The 22,060-nt window shown below is 37.3% G+C and overlaps 1 protein-coding gene across 1 annotated transcript in view; it reads right to left on the bottom strand.

The window, feature by feature from the left end:
* dph1 (diphthamide biosynthesis 1) overlaps window positions 1-22,060 on the bottom strand; it is a 61,412-nt gene that overhangs the window by 38,551 nt on the left and 801 nt on the right. Inside the window, exons 2-3 of the mRNA XM_044354195.1 lie at window positions 18,681-18,830; window positions 7,820-7,883 (exon numbers count right to left, since the gene is read on the bottom strand). Coding sequence (XP_044210130.1) covers window positions 7,820-7,883; window positions 18,681-18,830 — 214 coding nt within the window. The remainder of the gene's footprint in view (window positions 1-7,819; window positions 7,884-18,680; window positions 18,831-22,060) is intronic.

Here is a 22,060-nt window from a genome sequence, read left to right as displayed (position 1 = left end):
AACACATGTTGTTATCCGTACATATATGACAATAATGAAAATATATTAAGACTGCATTTCCCAATTTTAATTCATTTTAGACCAGAAAGTGCAACCTTCTCTAAAACTACCAATTAACTGCCAGTTAGATAATCTCTGAAGGTGCTAATTCATGTAATTTTTTGTATAAATTTCATCTGTGCTTCGTTAACTGCAGTGCAAGTTTTGTTTTATAATAAAACGTCTATTCAATCCACTTTAATTCACCAATACTGCAATTCAGGGAGTCCTGTATACATATATTAAGAACAAACAATTAGACAGTTATAACATGTATACTGTCTGTTACTGTATGATCTATGATGAATCAAGAATCAGTCACTCCTTTCAGTCAGAGGAAAGAATGTTTCATTTTTCACTATTGTCTTTTGCTTCAATACCAGGAGCTCTTTGGCATTGTGTGCTCAGTGAATTTGTCATTCAACCACCAAACATCAGAGAACAAGAGCTCGGATTAGGTTACAGGCCAGCATCTCCATGCAGAGGCCCTGGGTTTCTGTGCCAGGAAAACAGTGACAGAACATTAAATGCTAGTGCTGTCCTCAGGATTAGGACATTCAGGCAGCTTCACACACCCTGCTCTCTGCTACTCGCATTGTATTGCTCCATTGTCACAAAAACAGCAGCAGCAGCAGCAGCAGTTGTAAATACTGAAATAAATTCATGAAAGTATTTCTGTAACACTTGCTATGATGCCCATGTCTATAATGCATTGTTAACATACTTATGTGTTAAAATCTGCTTATAGCATCGCATAATTATAATTATAAACACTCATAAATACCCATAATGCTTTATAACAATAATCATAACACATAAAGAATTTCATAATGACTTGTAAAGGTCAAGTGTCATAGTACTTAATAATTGCTGACATTTTTTGCAAGGATCATAGAGTATCATAATTTTCATAATGCATTATAATCACTTACAAAGTTTTTTTAAGGAGTCACTTTTGTTGATTATACATTTACATAAAAGTAAAATATACAGCTGCAGGTAAAGTAGAAATTGTTTCAGGAATTATATATAATTTGAGTCAATTTAGTGTTTGGAGTGAGTTTTTTGGGTAACGAAACATTAATGAAATGTAAATGTCCATCATTCAGTTGTTTTAAATTGGAGTACCTTACCAGTGCTCAGTTTATTGTATATTATGACCTGTTATATACAGCTACAGGTAAAGTAGTAGTAGTCATTGTCTATTATGACCTGTTAAACAAATAAATTAATTTTACAACATTTTGTGTTGTTCTTGCATAGATTTAATGATATTTTTTTCACTTTACTTAAAGCAAACAATGACCACTTAGAGTAACTTATAATCACATTATAATGCATTATAACAGTGATTATAATGCATTATAAAACCATTATTATGTATTGCAACTACGAGAATTATATTACACTATGATCCTTGCAAAAACATTGTCAGTGAGTGACCAGCAATTATTAAGTATTATGACACCTGACCTTATAAGTCATTATAAAATGCTTTATAATGTGTTATGATTATTGTTATAAAGCTAATGAATATTTACAGGTACTATAACTATAGAGTGCTACAAGGAGATTATATCACATTATAAGTTTGTTTATAATGCATTATAGACATAGGCGTCATAGAAAGTGTTACCAGTATTTCTTAAAGCTAAAACAAGAAAGCTGGAATGCCATCAAAAACAATAAAACATATGGTACAGTGACAGCTAGGGGTGCAATGGATAGCGAACTCACTGTTCAGATCGTATCACGGTTTTGAGTAATGGACCGGATCATTTTTCAGATCAGCAAAAAAAAAAAAAAAGGAGACAAATATAACTATGCTTTCCATTTATTCTGTAAAACACTTAAAGCAAGGAATTTTTGCTTAGATGAAAACAACATTCCAGATGTCCAATGTTTGAATAACATCTTAAAATATATAAAATATTCAATACTCCATTGTTATATTAAACTGCATTATGAGGCACTATATCTTCTTCTTTTAAACAAGCTAGTGAGTGAAACAATATCATACCATATATACCATATCACCAAAACTTGATGATAACTTACAAACATGAACACACGTCTTGTCCTGCAGCTTAGCTTGTTGAACGAGCCACCAAACAAACATTCAGTTAGTAGCTAGATAGCCGATTAGCTGCAGCACATTACACAGTGTGTAAACATACATGCAGATGTCACTTCAGACCCGTCAGATGCTGGTTTGGTCAATGCTTCAAAACCCCTGTTAGCCACACACTGTCTGTCCATGACTTGTACTTAAAGCCGTTTGTTTACTTTGTCTCCAAGGAGACATTAAATTATGCAGTTATCTGCGGTTCACATGCGTGCTGAACTGTGGGGGGGCGATCTGTACAGATCAGGGATCAACTACGTTCCATTACACCATTAGTGACAGCACATACATCATTGCTTGCCTTTATCAATTATTTCCTTTATTCTGAAAGCTTTTTCTCTTTTGTTTACATGTAAAAGCGGAATTCATGAATCTTTGAATTACTATGACAATATCAACGGTGGGAGAATAAAAGAAAGGAATAAAAAGGTGTAAAGGGAATCAGATGAAGGGTTGGCAGTGAAATAAATTGACTTTATACATTAGAGCGGTTTAGTGTACAGACCAATCTAATTTAAAGCACAAGAAGGACTTCCATCTGACAGTGCTCAGGTTTCTGTAGCATCAATCAAAAAGCACTATATAAACTGACATGATATGGGTGAAATAATACATGTGCATACACTCATTTGCAAGTCCTTAGATACATCTACCTTAATATAATGCACTTTAATACATTTATAAACAACTTCATGGAGAATATCATATATGGTGTTTGTTGAGAGTGTGTCAGAGAAGTGTTAATTCAACTTCATGGTCATGTTGGTGGATATAGTTTGTGGTGTAGTGGAATTGTGTGTATGTGTGAATCAGGATTTCCTCCTGGTTGTTGGTGTGAATGGAAATGAAATAGAAAGATAGGAAGAAAGAGGGAGGGACAGATAGAAAGATGGACAAGCAGAGGGACAGACAAACAGAGAGAGAGAAAACATCAAATAGCACTGCATTGCCTGCATCACATTAAAGATGGTGACTGTTTGAGAGTGACTATATATGGGGTGTGTGTTTTAGCCTTAGTGTATTAACTGCAGCGTGGCCATAATTCGGACCAGCTTGTCCTCATTAAGACTTAGCAGTCTATCCCACTGAAGCTCCTTACTTTGAGGGCAGCTTAGCCCTTTCATCCCCATTTTGATATGGACCTCAGCCCTGTCTCCTGGGTACACGGGACTGTGGTAGTGGCGGTGATGGCAGCCCAACTCCCGTGACCTCTGATAGCCCTCAATATAAGCTGGGTGACACAAGGTCAGATGCCTGCTATGCCAACACCCAAAGGTTACTGTCATTCACTCTGTCCAAACTCTACTCTCCGATCCCATGCTAGATGCACTGCTTCCTCCATTTGCTAGATTTTCATCAATGCAACAGCTGGCTGGGTTGTTGCCACAAAAAGACTGTTCTGAAATGTCAGCTGCTGTAAAGTCTGGTTTAAATATTTCTCATTCTCTATCTTGATGGTCATTGTTAAGTTTTACATGTGATACCTACTGGGAGTTATCTTATTTACTAATTTTCCAATGTTTGTTAGATAGAACTGTTAAAAGCCTTCTCAGCACAACAGTCTGGTTTCTCTCCAACAAGCATACCTTATGTTTCATCTGAGGGTAGGTTAAACTTGCAGACATCAACACCTTTCATGCAAGTTAAGCCTTTGAAGTGATAAACTGAATTCTGAGCACTTGTGTTGAGATTGTTATCAAGAATATTCTGACAGTACAGTATGAAGTGTAAACAGGCTTAAACCAAGACCTTTAAGGTTCCTTTAGTTCTTCCTTACAAATGCTGCAATTTTATCTCCACTTCAGCATCAAAGATCATACAGTGAAGGGCCACCAGATGGTGTTGACCTTATATTCACTGTTTGTTCCTGTAAGCCCTTACCAAAGGCATACGTGATGTGACTGTCAACTAAAACTGACATTCTTGTTGCCATCAAATAAGCAAAGTGTCTCTCAGCAGATTCTCACGCATCCAGGTCACAATATCTACACAAAGTAAGTCGAAGGCAACTGGAGTTTTTGGGGCCATTAAATGCAGGCTCTTGGGCTTTAGCATACACATCAGCTTCCCTAAAGTATGTAAACTTTGACCAAGACCTTCTGCTTTGTGTCTGAGGCACAAATACTCACTGTGACCCTGTTTTAATGAATCAACCATTGTCTTACATTCTCTATGGTGATCAGGAAGGATGAAGTTTAAGAATTCTTGTTATCAGAACTTGCATATTTGGTAGTTTTGGCTATTATTTGCATGGGTAATAACATTTTTTAAACAAATTATTGCGCAGATCTGAGAACATGTTGACATTGCGTAAAATGGCCAAAAATCTGACAGGCAAGAGAAACATTTTACAGGTGTATAAACACAGGCAAACCTATGTAGAAAAGAAAATGAAAGTGAATCTTAAATGATTACCAAAATTGCCCATTGTGAACATCCATCCTAGTTCATAGACCTGCAAACAGACCATCCTGGATTAACGTTGAACAACTGTACTTACCATAAATGTGCACATACACTGTTTTCCCTTGAAATGAGGGATTATTGATGACAGTTCTGTTATACCTCCAAACAAACTGGTTTAGATAAAATGGCAAAACAGTTGATTACGACCTGTTTGATCACCTGACTGCTTCTTTCTTGCCACGAGACTTTGTTGTAGCCATGTCAGAGCAAAGTGTTATACCGACAAGAACGATGGCCAACATCCAAAAATAAGACTCAAGTGGTACTAAAATGTTGACTGCCCTTTGTATGATTCTGGATGACCGACAGGTTTGTTGATCATCGAGAATAACACAAAATTTGTTATTTTTTTTAGGGTGACAACAGTAGCCATACTCAGCTTTCATTCAAGGCCTTGAATAGCTTCACTGTGTTCAGTTTTAATACTCAACTTGCCTGTGCAAAACATATTCATAGCTACACAGAGACTCTGATGTTCATCCAGGATTCAAAGAACCCATCTGTTAGTCTGAAAAGACTGGGATTGCAAAGAATGTTTTTACATAGTAAGGAAGCACAGACTGAAGCAATATGGCTTAAGGGAATCTATATAGCAGGAGCTAATAAAGGGAAACCGTGAGAACCATCGTCTCTGCCGCAGTCTGGGGGAGAAATCATGCGGATGGTGAAAAATACAGAGACATGGGCGATATAGGACAAGGTTTGAAGGCAGTGAGAAAAGCAATTGGTGTCCACTAATTGTTCTCATTAGAAGAGATGGGACTGATTTAGCAGCCTCCATGATGGACATGGCAAATTTAAACATATAAATGTGGACTGCATGGGTGTGTGGTTTGAAAGCAATGGAGCACATAGTGGTGGCTCTCACTCTGATAGCAGCAGGACTGATAAGACCAGACCCTATCATCAAATCTTCACTAACATCTTTCTTGTGATAAAAAGTAGTTAAGATGAAGAAATGAGTGTAAAGAGAGTGACAGAGATAAAGCGATAGAGGTGTGACACAGCTGGAGTAAATGATGAACAAAATGGTGGAGTAAAAAGAGAAGACAGATAAAACAGTTGAGGCAAGGGAGCAATACAAGCCCCTGCCCGTCACCAAAGTTTTATCTTTTAAAAATACATGTCTTGACATAGTAACCCATTGTTTGCCATGCAAAGACTCTACTTGGGCGGCCCGCCCAGGTAGATTAAGACCTGGTAGATAAAATAAGAATTCAAAGCAACACAGATTTGTACTTCTGTCTTGGTATTTACTGCTGTATTAGTTGGATTCAATGAATGAACGAAAAGGAGAAAGGCAGAGGAGGAAAAAAAACTAATAACTGTTTCCACAGTTAATCGTCTGTTGAGTGTTTGATGGCTATTCATTTCTGCTTTAGAACGTAACCGCAATGAAACAATCAGAAAAAAAAAAACGTTTTATTTCTCATTCACAGGTTCTTGCTACTGCCACTCCCTTTCCTCGCTTGACCACCGTCAGGCTGTCTCTCTCTCGCTCACGCTCTCAGCTCGGTCGTGCTCTCTCTTTTTCTCTCATCTTTTTTAAAACTCATCAGGAATCAATACTGAAGCACTTCCTTGTTTTGTGAATGAAGAGGTACACAAGTTGAAGCAGCCGCGCTGTGTGTGTTTGACAAATCAGTGATGATCATCCCTGCAAATCCTCCCCCTGAAGTTCATGTACTTTTGGAAAGTACTACCCCTAGAGCAGGGATTTTTTAGTGGGTAAAACAATCTCTCTAGACCTTGGTCCCTCCAGTGGAAACACAGGTAGAGATACTGAGTTCCTCAAAAGGTTCTTAGTCCTTGGGGAAAGTTCCTGCGGTTGAAACGCAGCTACAGTGGGAATCTCTTACATGGTTGAACTGTCAGAACATCTAACCAGAGTGTTCAAGTCTCAAGGAATCAGCATTTACCACAAACCATTCAATACCATAACGTTTCTGCTGGTACTCTAAAGACAAAACTCTCCTGAGACGAAGACTGGAGTGGTGTATGACATCATCATGACATCACATATGACAGCTCTGGGGAGCACTACATCAGTGAAACAGCAAGAACCCTCAACAAGAGGCTGAAGGAACATCACAAACAGACATCAGCTGTCTGAACAAACTCTATCCACTAATGAAGGCCAAAATATGTGGATAAAAGCTCTAAAAATGTCCCTAATAAGATGACTTTGAGTGCTTTTTAATTTTTTCTATTTTCCTACAAAGAACTCTGTAACCTTTGTTTGACTAGCTTATTACTGAACATGCTTGTCACACGTCGCTCCACCAAGCACCACAAGTCAATTTTCAATCTGTGGGAAGTACTGTAATGTCAATCACACTAATACAGTCAAACTGATGTGTTGCAAAGTTCCTGTGCGAAATCAAATATCTGCCCACGCTGAAAAGTTTATGGCAGCTCCCGCCACTCTATTCTTCATCTTGTCCATCTCATAAGCGGGTTAGTATTGACTAAACACCTATGAGAGGAATCCACTTTGGGTGTTTAATGACGGCATCAATTTTCTTTGAGAAAACACTTAGCAGATGGTACTCCAGAGAAACAGAAACCAACTTAAGGTGAATTAAGAATACTGAGACAACAGCCAGGGAGAAAAATGGTGGAAAATAGAGCAGATTTTTTATTTTACCTCATAGCGGCCCTAAGTGTTTTTTCAGAATGTGTGTTTCTATTTACTAAACACTAAAGTACATTTTTTTCATTTAGCACAGTGTAGACCAAACCACAGTGTAGCATAAAAGACAAACTATTAGGTCTAGACCACATTAATGCTGAAGCACTTCTCACTGCAGGAAGAAAAAAAACAAAAAAACTTTGTGGTGTCTGTGTGATGGAGTGCTGGTGTGCAATAGGGCATATGCAGACTGAAACAAGATGTAATTAACAAGAATAATATCTCTTCCCTCCTCCAACTGTGAGCAAGAGAAGCTGTGAAATCTGCTCTGTCCTAAAACAGCATAATTGTGTCTCATTTTCTGCTGAACCCCTGATTGAATCGGAGGCGGGGAATTACGATAAAGCTCTTGCTCTCCTAATGAGTACCAAGTGGCCACGGCAGTTAAAGTTCGTCCGCTGCTGGCTTGACTTCTACGCCTGCTACTCACTCACAGACTCTCAAATACCTTAAGCCATCAAAATACAAACTCTCTCTCTTTCTCAGTTGCATCTTACCTCTCAATGATGTCAGCGATGACACAGGCAAACATCTGCAGGCCCTCTGGAAGCTGCAGAGCCACTGAAAGGAGTAGAAAATGCAAACAGAAAAGTTACACACTTGTTTTTGAGTGACGGCAACATGTTCTTTAATAAGTCCAAGGCTGCAAAGCTATACATATTCCAGAGTGCTTCAACGACAGCAAATGGTGACGTTTCAGGTCAATTTCCCCCCTGCCACAGAAGTGCTGTTGGTTTATTTTAGCGGGTGACGGGCTGTTGGAAATATAGTGGAAACCAATCACTACAGGTCTATCTCTACAGCTCATGGCTTGTACAGAGCCATTAAACTGTCTCTTTTTCCTGTCACTCTCCATTCCTGCCACTGGCTCTATGAGTCAAACTTTTACTCTCTCTCTCTCTGCCACTGAAACAAACAAAAACTCCCCTTGCCTCATGCAAGTTCATGTCTCAAAGCTAGAATTAAATATGGGCAAACTGAGGGAGCTACTAGAAATTTTAATCAAGCAGCCAATTAACAAGCATTGATTCTGCTGATGGTGTTGCATGTTGACAACATGAGACCTACTGATCTATTGATATGTGACACCGACTGAGATGAACTGATGGAAAAACCTTGTTTAGGGTGAGATTTACTAAGTAGTTTGTGCCTCGTTTCAGAATCTGCATTAAGAGATAGCCATTTTTTTTTTTTTTTTATCAAACAGGCAGAAGGACCTGGAAGCACAGTTTGCCTGTCATCTCCACTGCACCCTGCCTGCAGTCAGTGAAGTGCCGCTCTTTCTGTTATGCATATTAATTTAAGGAAAGATCACACAATCATGTGTGGTTGCACATTCTGCTGGATTTACTAATGTAAATGCAGAGGTCAGTGTTGCATGAAAGATTCTCCACCTGTCAAAAGCAGGTGCCACTTTACTCAGGTATATTAAATGGTAGGTTGTAGTGGGGGAAAAATGAATTTTAACTAACCTGATTTGTATGTAAACCTCAGTGGGTCTCATTCACAAACAGTACGGACACACAAATCTGTGCTTAAACCATGTGTACAAATGTTTTAAGCACAAATCCGGGATTCATCAATATGTTCCTACCTGAATTTGTTCTTACTCTGCAAACAAATTTAGAACTGCCTTAGACATGCATATGCACGAATCATAATGTCCCATGGTCTTAAAAAAGACCAAAAGACCACCAAAGGGGGAGCAGAGTTGTGGCTATGTGGCCTGAACCTTAAAATAGCAGCAGTTTAAATTCTTCTTTAAAACTAAGTTTTGTCCTTTGAATCTTTATTCCATCAATTTGATATTTAAACCATACTGAACTGCTTTGAACTGCTCTATAAATAAAAAGGTATAAGGCAGCAATTAATGCTTACTTTTCTTATTGATTAATCTGACGATTATTTTTATGATTAATCCTTTAGGCTAAAAAATTTTGAAAAATAGTGATCCCAACCCACAGCCTAAGGCGACATGTTTAAACTTCTTGTTTTGTTTAAACAAACCAGAAAAACTCAAATATATTAAGTGTTTGATATTAATTAGAGCAAAACATGAAAGTCTTGCATTTGAAAGGCTGGTAAATGTTTGGCATTTTTCAATGATAAATGACTTCAACGATTAGCCTAATTTATCATCAAAACTGTTGACAACTACTTTTCTGTTGATCAACTAATTGATTACCTGACTAAACATATCAGTGCTAAAATGTATAATGAGGCACTAAAATTACCTTTTTAATACATAAACAAATGTGCATATTGCATCCACATGTGGGATTCCAGGGATACATTATTCCTGTGAAAACCATCTCCAACCTTGTCCTATTGTGGTCTGAGTATCTGCTGAGCCCGTAGCTTCTTCTTGATCAGGTAAACCAGATTGTGATGTCTTGTATTTCTTTATAAATAACCTTTTGATGTACATCATTCCATCTGTTGTTTTCCTTTCCTTAGCAGATCATTTAATGTGACTTTGCTTGCTTTAATTTCACATTTCTATAAATAAATATAATTAAGTTTTACATTTGTTCAATTGCAGCCAAAATATTACTTCACTACTTTTTTTTAGCTTTGTATTCTCAAACAAACTGAACTGCAGCTTTTAAGACGTCCTCTCAAGATAATATCATCATGTTTTCTTAGAATTCATAGTTAGATGAAAATCCAAATGTCCTTTAGGGATTTCTTAAGATATAAGTCTTGTGGTTTTTGCATTAAAGACCTTATTTTATTTGGTAGATCAAGAATCTGTGATTTAGTATACATTAATCCCGTCAACTCGTCATCAAATAAACATGATGACATCTTGGTATCAGAGACTACTAAGATATTGATGATGTCAAGTATAAGCCCTAAAGGAATAATAGAGCAGGCATCAGAGTATGAAGTGGATGAGAAGGGAATGACAGGGGTGACAGAGAGATTAGGAAGGAAAACAAATATGGTGCTGTAAAAAGGCACAACCTTTAAAAATAAAAAATAATACAAAACAATTAGCCTATTGAACATTTTTCCTCATTTTGGAATTTAAAAATGCATAGAGTGAAAAATGTCATACCAATTAGGGTTGAAACAGATGATTATTTCATTATGAATTAATCACTTGATTATTCTTTCAGTAAACCAATTCCTCAATTGTTGACTGATTGATAAAATAATAATAATAATAATAGAAAAATGTTCATCACAATTTCACAGTGCCCAATGCTTGGTTAATATGACAAACAGTCCAAAATCAATTGACTTAAATGACCAATCAATTATCGAACAACACAGTTGGTTTATTATTTCCTGTTGATCGACTAATCGACTGACACATCAATTCATAACTGATTCCAATGAACAAATATGTTTTTCAAGAGAAAAAAGTAGGGTAATAATATATATAACAATAAATAAATTTAGCTTTCTAGCAACAAGTGTCAATATTTAAAGCTTAATCAAAAAATAAAATTAGACATAATATGAACATCACTTGTACCAAGATAATTAGTCATTTTAATCAGGAAAACATGTTTATCTGCATTGGAAACAAATGATACCTTTTACAGATTCCTTTCAAATCCTTTGAGATATCAAGATGTTAAATGAATCACTTGTTTCCAATGCAAACAAACATATTTTTGGTATAGAAAACTAAAAAATTAACAGGTTATGAAAATAGTTGACTCATGTTTCACAAAAACTCAAAATTCTGTTTCATGGCAGACTTAAGACAGGATTTTTTGATTTGTTTTTGATTGACTAGAATGAGTGTCAGTATGTTTTTGTTGGTTTGGAATTGTGTGAAATGTGGGGATTATATTGTTCATTGTTTTTGCTGTTTGATGTTTCAGACTACAGCCTTTGTGAGGCAGTAATTTACTTATGCTTCATGTAGATTTGAGATGATCCGTTTACAAGGTGTTGTGAAGTCCCTGCCACAAAGTCAGACACACAGAGATAGAACCTGGCTTTGTGCCTTTGTTTCAATCAACCATGACATTTTCTCCCAGTCCAACTCTGTCACACCTTACTTCAATAAATCCATCAATGTCTCAGTGGACACTTAAAATTCAGAGACATCGAATTCGGCACACCAACGTTTCTACATGACTACGCCTGAAACAATTTCAAGACTGCAGTGCCCGACAGCATTAAGCAATAAAAGCTGGGACAGACAAAAGGCCAAGAAGGTTGAGGCAGGATGGTCATGAGATTGAGTGATAGATGGAGCGGTACGAAGAGGAGGAGCGAAAGCACCTCTTACTGATGAAAGGTTAAGGGATCACCGAGCTCCCCTGCAGACAGTGAGAGACAGGTCATTACCTAGAAAAGGGCAAGTTTATTAACAGAGAAAGGTTTCAGAGCACACCTCTGCCACAGCTGACAGAGGCAAAGAGCTTTCTCCATCTACTGCCCGTGGCGAAAGGTGAGTCAGATGCTGGAAGTAGGACCGGCTGTTTGAATGCACGTTTGCACGTAAGCATTAGAAGCTACCTTTGGAAGTGCACGCATGCCCTCCAAAAAACAGAGCACCTAAACCACATGGACATAAAGAGAGATAAAAAGAGTTCATTTAATTGCTTCGGCTTTTTAAAATTTGCAGTGCCAAAAAGTTTAATTTCGGTTTACGTGAACTATCAATCATCAATCTAATCATGCTGTTATATGAGCCTATTATTGTATTGCTAATGGCTGTACAGGTAACAAAAAGCTACATGTGGGATTATGTTAACAATCAAAAACAAGAGGTAAACTAAGAAAGTGCTGGAAAGACCAATTTATCAGTGGACAGCAGACAGAACAGGCAAAGCCAGGGGATTTCTCAGAATTTACAACAGGGTTATGGTTAGGAAAACTAAAATAAGCCTATAGACAGATTTCAGGCTGTAGTCAAATACATTTCTGGTGTGAATGCACAACATTTAGGGCTAGACGTGGCGAATTGTCAACTGCACTGTGATAACAAAAGTAGGAGTAGTATGTGTGCGTGTGATGCATGTCTGAAACTGTTTTAGAGGTGTGGATTCAACTTTAGGAGACTATTCAGTGCGGTGCACATTTGTAATTTTAAGTCCAACCTCATTTACATCAAAGCAGATCAATTAAATATATATTAAATATATAAATTAACCAATTAATTCTGAGATAACTGAACCTTTTTTTTTTTAAACTCAACTCATTATCATGACTTAATATTCAATATTTTGGAATTGTCTCTATATTTGGAAAAGTTTGTACAGTATGTGTTCACATATCACAAGCAAATGATATACAGACTATGAATATAGACATGATACATGCACCCACTGTGTATGTTAATGTATGTATGTATGTATGTCTTTTAATGAGGCTGAATTCAGCTAACACATACATGTCCAGTCTGTAGATACTACTGACTATGATCTGCTTGAACTTTACACTGGCAGCCAGCGCTCTCACTACTGTCATGTTTTCTATAAAAGGAACACGCTGTTCAGACAGAGGAGAAAAGGCCATCTTGGACTGCTTATAGAGGACTCATTTTTGTATTTTGGGGATGAATGAAAACAGCAGCTCTATTATTGTGAGGTACACAAAGAGAAAAAAAACTTAAAAGTACTTCTAGGTCACCATCAATGGTAGACTAGAATTTACTGTCAAACCGAACTTGTTATGATTTTCTTTTTTAAATTTGTGGTCTGAAGATTGTGTAGTTAACATTGGTACAATTTGCAGCTATTCTTTTTTTTTTTTCGATTTTTCTACTTTTATGCCCTATGGAGCATGAAAGTATCATAGAAAAACTTTGGAGCAACTAAAAGGAGGAACTGAAAGCTCAACATGGCGCTTATTTTCTTGCAGGCCAAGGAAATATCTAACGAGAAATTGTCAACTGCACTAATCTTTTGATTGTCTGTAGATTAGTTGTGAGAAGACCTTGGAAAACAGAACAACTCCCCAACCATTTCACAATCCCCGCAAGGAAGCACTTTCATGGATTCAAGGATCCTTGAGACACTCAAGGCCGTACTGTTCTTTATCTCCATGTCTTGTCTCATTTTTTTTGTGTTTTTCCGAGTGAGATACTGTAGTCGAATGCAAAGTTGAACAACTGTTGTAGGCTAGATTAAAATGGTAGGAATGAATGTGACCTGAGCTCAAAAACAGCTCAGACTGTACATGATTTCAAATCCAAACTAGTGGCCATAACTCTACATATGGCTGTAAAAGCTTTTATTTTAAACTAAACACCACAATCTTTACGTGGAAACACAAATGCTAGTTTCAATTAAAGCTTAACTGATAAATCTGGGTCACAATTCTTTAAAAAACAAATTTAGGATTATTTAAGCAAGTCTAGAAAAAGCAAACCTGCCTGTATGTTCTGCATTTGCCATCACCTGGAAAGCTAAACAGTCGTTTTGATGATATGACTTCTAACTCTGCGAATAGACCGGAACAGACTGATGGGAGACTCAATGCAAAAAAAGTGCAAAAAAAACACTGGTATCTACCAAAGGTACATAATGTTGTAAGTTAACATAAGCCATATGTTCACCGAAACGTGGATAAATACACTACTTCCATCTCAACTGTCACTGGCTAGCCTTGTGAACCCACTTCTGGCTCATTTGTTGGTCTGCATTACAGTTTACTGATTGGCTCACAGGCATGTTACTCGAACGGTTTCTTCCTCTGTAAACAAAACACTTGACTAACGGCAGCTCGTTCTTGTCACCTAATTAAATTTTCGTTCACTTGTCTTTATCTGCACTACATGTGCAATGCACACAAGACAGCAGACAGCCAACAGCAGTTACCAAAACTCTGAAAAACTGAGTTGCTCTTGAAAACATTTGAGATCCACATCACAGTATATCAAAACATTCAATTAGATTAAAATGAGAAAATGAGGCAAAACAACGATGCACTGCTCGTGACTATTTATAAACTCAGATACAAATGATGGGCAGCCAAAAATTCTACTGTATGTTCCTCAGTCCTCTATTTCAAAGGCACAGTGTCTGAGATTCAAGAGGAGTTCAAAGGATGACAAAGAAACAGATGGACACAAAGAGGAACAGAGAGAGACGGAGGTGATAAGGTGAGTGATGCTCTCAGTTCAGAGAAAGAGGGTGAGCTCTGATAAAAAAAAAAATGTTACACAACAAAAAAGCGAAGGCATCAGGCTGTGGTAAACCACATGCTCCCAATAGGGACATCTAAAAAAAAAAAAAAAAAAAAAAAGATTTCCTTTTGGCATGTTATCTGAATATTTACACCCAAGGCAGGAGCAACTGAAAGATTAGACATTTTTACATTTACATTTGTGATTTTTCTTAGACTGAAGCACACCATTGAAGCATTAAACCATGAGCTGTTTCATGAGGAACTCCAAATATACGGAAGAGTCTAAATAAACATTAACAATGTTTTAGTTGTCAGTTTCTTTCAAAATAAAAACTGACAATTGACATGTAAAATTAGCACGGTTGATAAGTTTTGAAGTGTTAAAAGACACACAGAACTCATTTTTGTATAATTTTATTACACCAAAAGACAAAAAAAAAACATTTGTAACTAATTTACTTAATTGTTAATTTCATGTAAATGAGAGCATCACACGGACACAGAATAATTAACACCTGAAGAGATAAACCAAAAGTGGTCTTTGCTCACTTGTACTTTGTAAATAGAAGAAACAAAAATCTCTGACGCACAGTAAGTATCATTTAGATTTTTCTAAATGGGTAGGGTACAGTACAACAGCATTTCAGTTATTTGAAATGGGTTGGCTATATGAAAAGACAAACAAGACGATACATGAATACTGATTCAGGGATGCGTGTTTATTACAAGGTCATGTAATGAGAAGTTAGAAGAGGTGCAGAGGAACTCTACAGACTAAGTCTAAGCAGTGCACATGTTATAGAAGGAGAAGCGGAGGTGTTACAAACATTAACAATGGCACTGTTCAAGTGTCCCAGGAAGTCGTGACAGTGTAACAGTGAGCCAGCATGCACAATACCAGGACCCTGACACTGAAGAAGCCAAATGAAATTCAGCCTCTTTAACATTATTCACAGCTGTGCTTTTCTGCTGTGATGTGTAAAAACACCATTGTTGAAAGAAGCCTGATGGTCAACATAGTTAAACAGACAAAAAAAGTGTGCAACCAATAGAAAAAATAGGTAATCTGTGACTGGTGCAGGAAAATACACCGCAGCAATGACTACGTATTACAGAAGAAGTTGCCATAATTTGAAAAAAAGACCTATTCAATTTAAATGGATTAATGGATTAATTGATTTATTGTTAAATGGATTAACAATAAATACTGACTTGAAATAAGTTGCAGGGATACATTAGCAGCATTTTTCCTATGGTGCATGCACACAGGTGTTTTCACTTTACATGCTTGATTAGACCTCCTCTGAGGACTGTGTGGGCATGCTGAGACTATGATTGACATTTCTCTTACCCCCCCCAATTAGTTTTGTTGTACCTGTTTGAGGTTAAAAGTTCATCTTTATCATTTTTAGCGGTTCATGTAGTTTAGTGAGCTCTTCCCTCTGCCAACATGAGCAAAAGTCTAATCAGCCAAATGAAGTGCAAACACCTGTGTGGGTGTGCAGGGCCTTTAAGGAACAGTTTTTGTCATCCAGACAGCTTTTAAGTGATATGTTTTTGAACCCTAGTCACTTTATAAAGACGCTTGTGAGCATCTGTTCTGTGTGTGAAGCCATGCATAAATACATAATTGTATGCATTTTAATTAACAGGTTTTTTTTAATTCATGCTACTCCTGGTAAGTCATTTACAGTGTTTTTACACTGGAGGCAGCCATCCCTTGCTTATTAAGGGTGAAATTTCATCTCAAGCTACTAGAAATTCTGTAGACAAATGTTAAAGTATGTAAGAAAATACATATTACATATTTAGAAAATGTATTGTATGTTATTGCAATCTCTTCCAAACAGTCAGACTTTTGCTGATCTCTGTTAACCAGGTGCAAAATGGAAGTAACACTACTGATACAGGCATGAAATACTACCATACACACTCAGCCTTGCTAACAGGATAGTCAAACAATGTAATATTAACTAATGTTAAGAAAGGCTATTCTGAAACAACCTTATGCTTTGCCTGTTGCCATATACCACTACATATTGACGTCGGTGAAGCCTCTTACTCTGCACACACTGCAGGCTTTTGCTACTCTATTCAACGCTTTTGCTCAGATCTGATTATTCTGTTTGACTCTACGTTTTTTTTTTTAAAGTAACACATATCCTTTATCAGTTTTAATAACCTCCATCCTGAAATAACACAGATGAACAAAAGATATCACAACAAAAGATATGACGTCTGAACAGTCTGTCAGAGAGACAGCCAAAATTGCTGCTTAATTGTGTTTTGATAAATTGATTTTTTTTTTCCCCCTCTTGTGTTTGCTGATTATGAGTTCTGCTTTCAATATGGGTCAAATAAAAACAGAAAAAAAAAAATCATCTAATTTCTTGCATTTGTTTTTACACAGACATCTGTTTTGCATCAATGGGGAGAAATTATTAGTTTGGCCACTCTCACAGCTGTAGTGTGAGTGTAGCCTTCCATCTCTGTCTATGACACATAAGCACGATTCCTGAGGGAATTGTCTCCCCCCCCCCGAAGATCAAAGAAGGCTAATACATCCACCTCATAAATTGAGTGTTAACCGGCTCAAAACACACTAGACATGAAGTGCTTGTGGAGAGCATCTTGAGTACGCGACAAGGAAAACACAATATATATTTGTTATTTCTGAATCACGTCACTACAGAGGCACAAATAAATTTAATCTTACTGCTTTATTTACGGTTGTTGCTGCTAGTTATTTTTTGCACACAGAGTTCTAAATGTTACAGTCATTGTAGGATGACCTGAATTTTAGACAGCAAACCTTTTGTAAACTGGGTCTGTTTTTTGATATGTCACAGTGCTGAATAAACCTGCGTGGTTTGCACAGGTTTTTTTTGTACAATAAAGTCGTCAAAGTAGGTCAAAGCACAGATGCACAGCATCTTGAATGAATACTAACAGACATTGTTTTTGAGTACATGATTCTTAATACTTTGTAGCCTGAGTGATCATATATTCACTGCGAACTGATAATCAGTTGTTAATGAGGTCTTAGTAAAAAATTAAAGGAAGATGCTTCAATGCAGAGTTGCTTTATAAAGCTTTAGCTTATATTAGTTGCAACTTTGGGGGAAAATTCAGGACATATAATAAATATGTTTTCTCATACAAGCTAACCAAGGGCATGGTATCACAGTGTCTCTGGGTTTATGGATGAAGATCATTTAAAGGGGACATATCATGCATATTTCCAGGTCTATATTTATGTTCTGGGGCTCTACTGGAATATCTTTGCATGATTTACAGTTAAAAAAAACTTCTTATTTATCTTATACTAGCCCTTAATGCAGCCCCTCAGTTCAGCCTCTGTCTGAAACAGGTTGTTTTAGCTCTCATCTCTTTAAAGTCCCCCTTTCAATGAGCCTGCTCTCTTCTGATTGGCCAGCTCCTGGAAGCTGCATCTTGGCAGACTTCCTGCAGCTCAGGAGGCTACAAACAAAGAGTAGTGGTAGGATTTCACTTCCTTTTCTCCTTATTTACCTAAAATGGAAACTTCTCAAATACATCCGTACATGTTCGAACCCAAATCAAATCTGAAATATGCGAGTGGACAATGCAAACAACCCATGGAACAACTTAAGCAACGAAGACTACAGAACGGACGGCCATTTGTGGGCATGAGCGAACAATCTGATGTCATCACAAGGAGGAAGCAGAGGTAACATTGCAAACGAAGCGTTCAAAGCAGACTGAAGCCTGACTTTTGACTTGCAGGGAACCCTTTTTTCATACGTACTTTGACCATGTTTAACATAAGACATCCAACATCATGACAGTTTTAAATTGACAGAAAATCACAAAAAGAATATGTCCCCCTGTCCAAAAAGCGTACTTTGTACTCAGGAGAGTGGTATAGCATAGTGTGTAAAATACTGTAGTCCAGTCCCTGTTCAAGTACACTTAATATAACTTTCTTCAAAAGTAAGTTGTACCTCCACCACAAGCACTATAGATTTCTGTGCATCTGTGTGTGGACTTCAGAGTTCACATGATATCCATGTGGTTTTGTTGAACAACCGATTTTCCTAATGGAGTGCCACCCAGACTCTATTTTGTCCTTTCCATACAGTTTATTCTGTCATTTGAAATCTGTCATTTAATTAGTTCAAATTCTAATTATATGAGTGACTGTCTCTGTTAAAAGCCTAAATATGAGGTTCCTATTCATGTGCCAAATGAATCATGAGCTGTAAAAACATTTGAGCTCACCTCTCGTAGCCTTTGCCTGTCTCACTCGCCAAACTGTCTTGGGGATCTCAAAGTTGTAATTTGCAGGCAGGGCTTTGATCGCCTCCTTTAATTCTGGGTCTTGCAGGATCTCATCTGGAATTTGATTGGCTACCCGCCGTGGTCCTCGGACTAAAGAGAAAGTTAAATTACAAAACTGTTAGCAATGCAGTGAACACAGATTGAGGTATAAACACAAGATCCAACAAACTAAGTCTATATTCTTCAGACAAGCTGGTCACACATGTGAAACGATTATGCAAAAGGTCACAGTCAGATAAAATTGTGAATACGTTATCAGCGGGGTTATTCAGCTGTATTCAGCCAACTCCCAGGAGTGCTGATGGGAGCAGTCTGAATCACAAGTCACTCTGCACCAAATCAAGCTGAACGTATGCTTTAAAACAAGCTTCACATGTTTTGCAGATCAGACTGGCCCTTGGAGTGTGGAGGGGAGAGAGGACAATTCAGAAAATTCGCTCTACATCCTCTTCAAATGTGTCTCCCACATCTGCAGTGGTAGACCACGTGTTATGATGTATGAGAAGTGGGGGACTTCTGGGAGCACCAAAGATCTGTCTTTGTAGCATCCTCTCAAATAAGTTTCTACAAGCTACTGGGTAGCTTGAAATGGCAGCTGAAATAGGAGAAAAAGTGACAGAGATCTCACTGGCAGAGTTTAAGCTCAATGTAGCACCATTTGTTTTCAAGTAAAGGCAAAATTTCAGTGACAACCACAATGTATCTACCTTTAAATGGGGACTCCACCAGCAATTTACCTCCCTTGGTTACTGGCCATAAATTGTATTTTCAGTACAACATTCACCTTTTCAGGTAAAGTATGTGAACCTCTTGAGCATATTGGAATTTTCTATTGTTTTACCATTATTTCTTTATCAATTCAGAACCAGTATTTTTTATATGAAATGACATCAATTCCATATTCTTTTTTTTAGGAAACTAATAGTGTAGTCAAAAGAATAAGTAAAAAAAAAATGTGTAAACTTTTGTAGGTGCAAAAGTTTGTGAACCCTGAGCTGCATTGCTTAAAACAAGCAGGTAAAGGTAAGGTAAATTAACCAATGAAATGGACCGATGAAATGAGAGATCTTTAGGGAAGAAATTGGGCAGCACTGATTTGAAACGGAGATCAAATCAGGTCAGTTTAGTCTTGGCAAAGTGAGCCCATACAGGACAATCATGCCGAAAGGAAAATAAATCTCAGAGGATCTCAGGAAGAGGGTAGTGACAGAACATCTGTCTGGGGGAAAGCTATAAATTCATCTAAAAAAAAAAAAATTGTGCTCTATCGGTGCACCATGAGACAGATTATCTACAAACGGAGAGCACTGAAATGACTGCAATTCTGCCTAGAAGTGGATGACTTTCTAAAATATCTGCAAGAGCTGCAAGAAAAGTGATGATTCAGGTAGAAGCCAATCCAAACATAACATCTAGGGATTTGAAGACCTCTCTTGTTGTATCTGGGACACATGTGCATGCTTCCACAATAAGAAGACAACTCAGTCAGCATGGCTTATATGGGAGGGTTGTTAGGAGGAGGCCTCTGCTCTCAAAAAAGAACTGCTGCCTGTCTCAACTTTGCCAGAGAGCACCTGGAGAAACCTGAAGCTTTCTGGAAGTCCATTCTGTGGACAGATGAGTCCAAAATTGAACTAGTCACAACCAAAACTGCAATGTTTGGCGAAAAGTCAACACTGCATACCACCAAAACAACCTTCTCCCAACAGTGAAGCATGGTGGTTGGAACATTAAGATCTGGCCCTGCTTTATGTCCTCGGGACCTGGACAACTCCACATAGTCCAGAGAATCATGAATTTGGAGGAATATCGTAAAATCCTGGAACATAACCTCAAGCTGTTAGTTGTGAAGTTCAAGCTTGGCTGAAAATGGATCATACAACATGATAATGATCAAAGGCATTCCAGCAAAACATTCAAGGAATGGCAAAGGAAGAAGAGGATTTGTGTTCTGGATTGGCCAAGTCAAAATCCGGATCTGAATCCAATTGAAATGCTATGGCAGGGTCTGAAGCAGGCGGTTTATGCCAGACGCCCATCCAAACTCACTCGACCGGCTGCGTTCTGCAAGGAGGAGAGGGAAAAAATCCCCCCATGATTAGTTGCTACAGAAACCATTTGGTTGTGGTTATTGCTGCGAAAGGGAGTGCAATACCCTATTACCTGAAGGGGTTCATATATTTTTGTACCCATGAAATCTGAGTTTTTGTTAAATCAAGTTAAATCAACCACTTTTGCTGAATAAACAATGGCAATATATAATTTTCTTTTGTTTGAGTCAGTATTATGAATATGGGTATAGATTCACATTTAATAAGTTTTTTTTGTTTGTTTTTTTTAAAGAAATACTGATTATTTCTAGAGTTCATAAACTTTCAAGCAGCACTGTATATATAATACTCTGCTTGGAATAATAATGTGTCTTATATGCTTTTACTCCTCAAACAATATAATTACCTCATTAAAAACCTTAACATTCAACCTATTCCTTCTCCCTCACTGAAAATTCCAGAAACAATGAAAACAAATATTGTTCATTTCAAAAGTTTAACTGCTGGACAAAAGACGACTCCTACTTCACTGAAAAGTCCATTCTCAGTGTACGTGCACTGAAGGTTTCAAGTTTCACTCACACACTCGTGTAAGCTGCATACTGGACCACGATTAGCCTTCAAACTAGTTGTGATATCACAAGTGATGTCTCAAATCACGCTCATAGGGCCACCGCTTATATTCAGATTTTCACTGAGCACACAGAAACTTTCTTCAGCAAATTAATGTAAAAACAACTTCCTAATTTCAGACTCTGCACATACATCAATCTGCACAGTGAAGCTCAAACATCCAAGTGAAGTAACAATATGCAAAATGCATTTTTGACTGGAGGGGAACTTTAAATTAACTTTTTAATAAGCTTACAACCCCGCTGTTTGCTGAAAGAATGTGCAATAGTTTACTTTGCACCACTTATATTGCCCTGACTGGCTTGGTGTAGAGTTCAATAAATAACTTAGACTTTTAAAATAATATTATATTCAATTTGTAAGATTATTTATTCCTAAAAAAAATGCAACTGTTAAGCTTGTTTAACAGTCAAGAACTGCAATAGTCACAATTCACGTAGTCACTGAATTACTTGTACAAATCTTTGCCAGTGTATTTTACTTTTCCTCCATAAAAGCTGTTTAAACTGGAAGTTATTCATTTTTGCAGCATAATCCAAGTAGCCTAAATCGTGTGTTTGAATCATAAATTAAATTAAGACAAGTATTTCAAAATTGCTGGTCTTGCTCCATCTGTCATTATTTGTGCATCGTGTC

This window comes from Thunnus albacares, chromosome 6, assembly GCF_914725855.1.
Source record: "Thunnus albacares chromosome 6, fThuAlb1.1, whole genome shotgun sequence".
Classification (NCBI taxonomy): domain Eukaryota; kingdom Metazoa; phylum Chordata; class Actinopteri; order Scombriformes; family Scombridae; genus Thunnus; species Thunnus albacares.
Note: the sequence above shows the minus strand (reverse complement) of the source record. Positions and strands in the feature narration are given on the sequence as shown.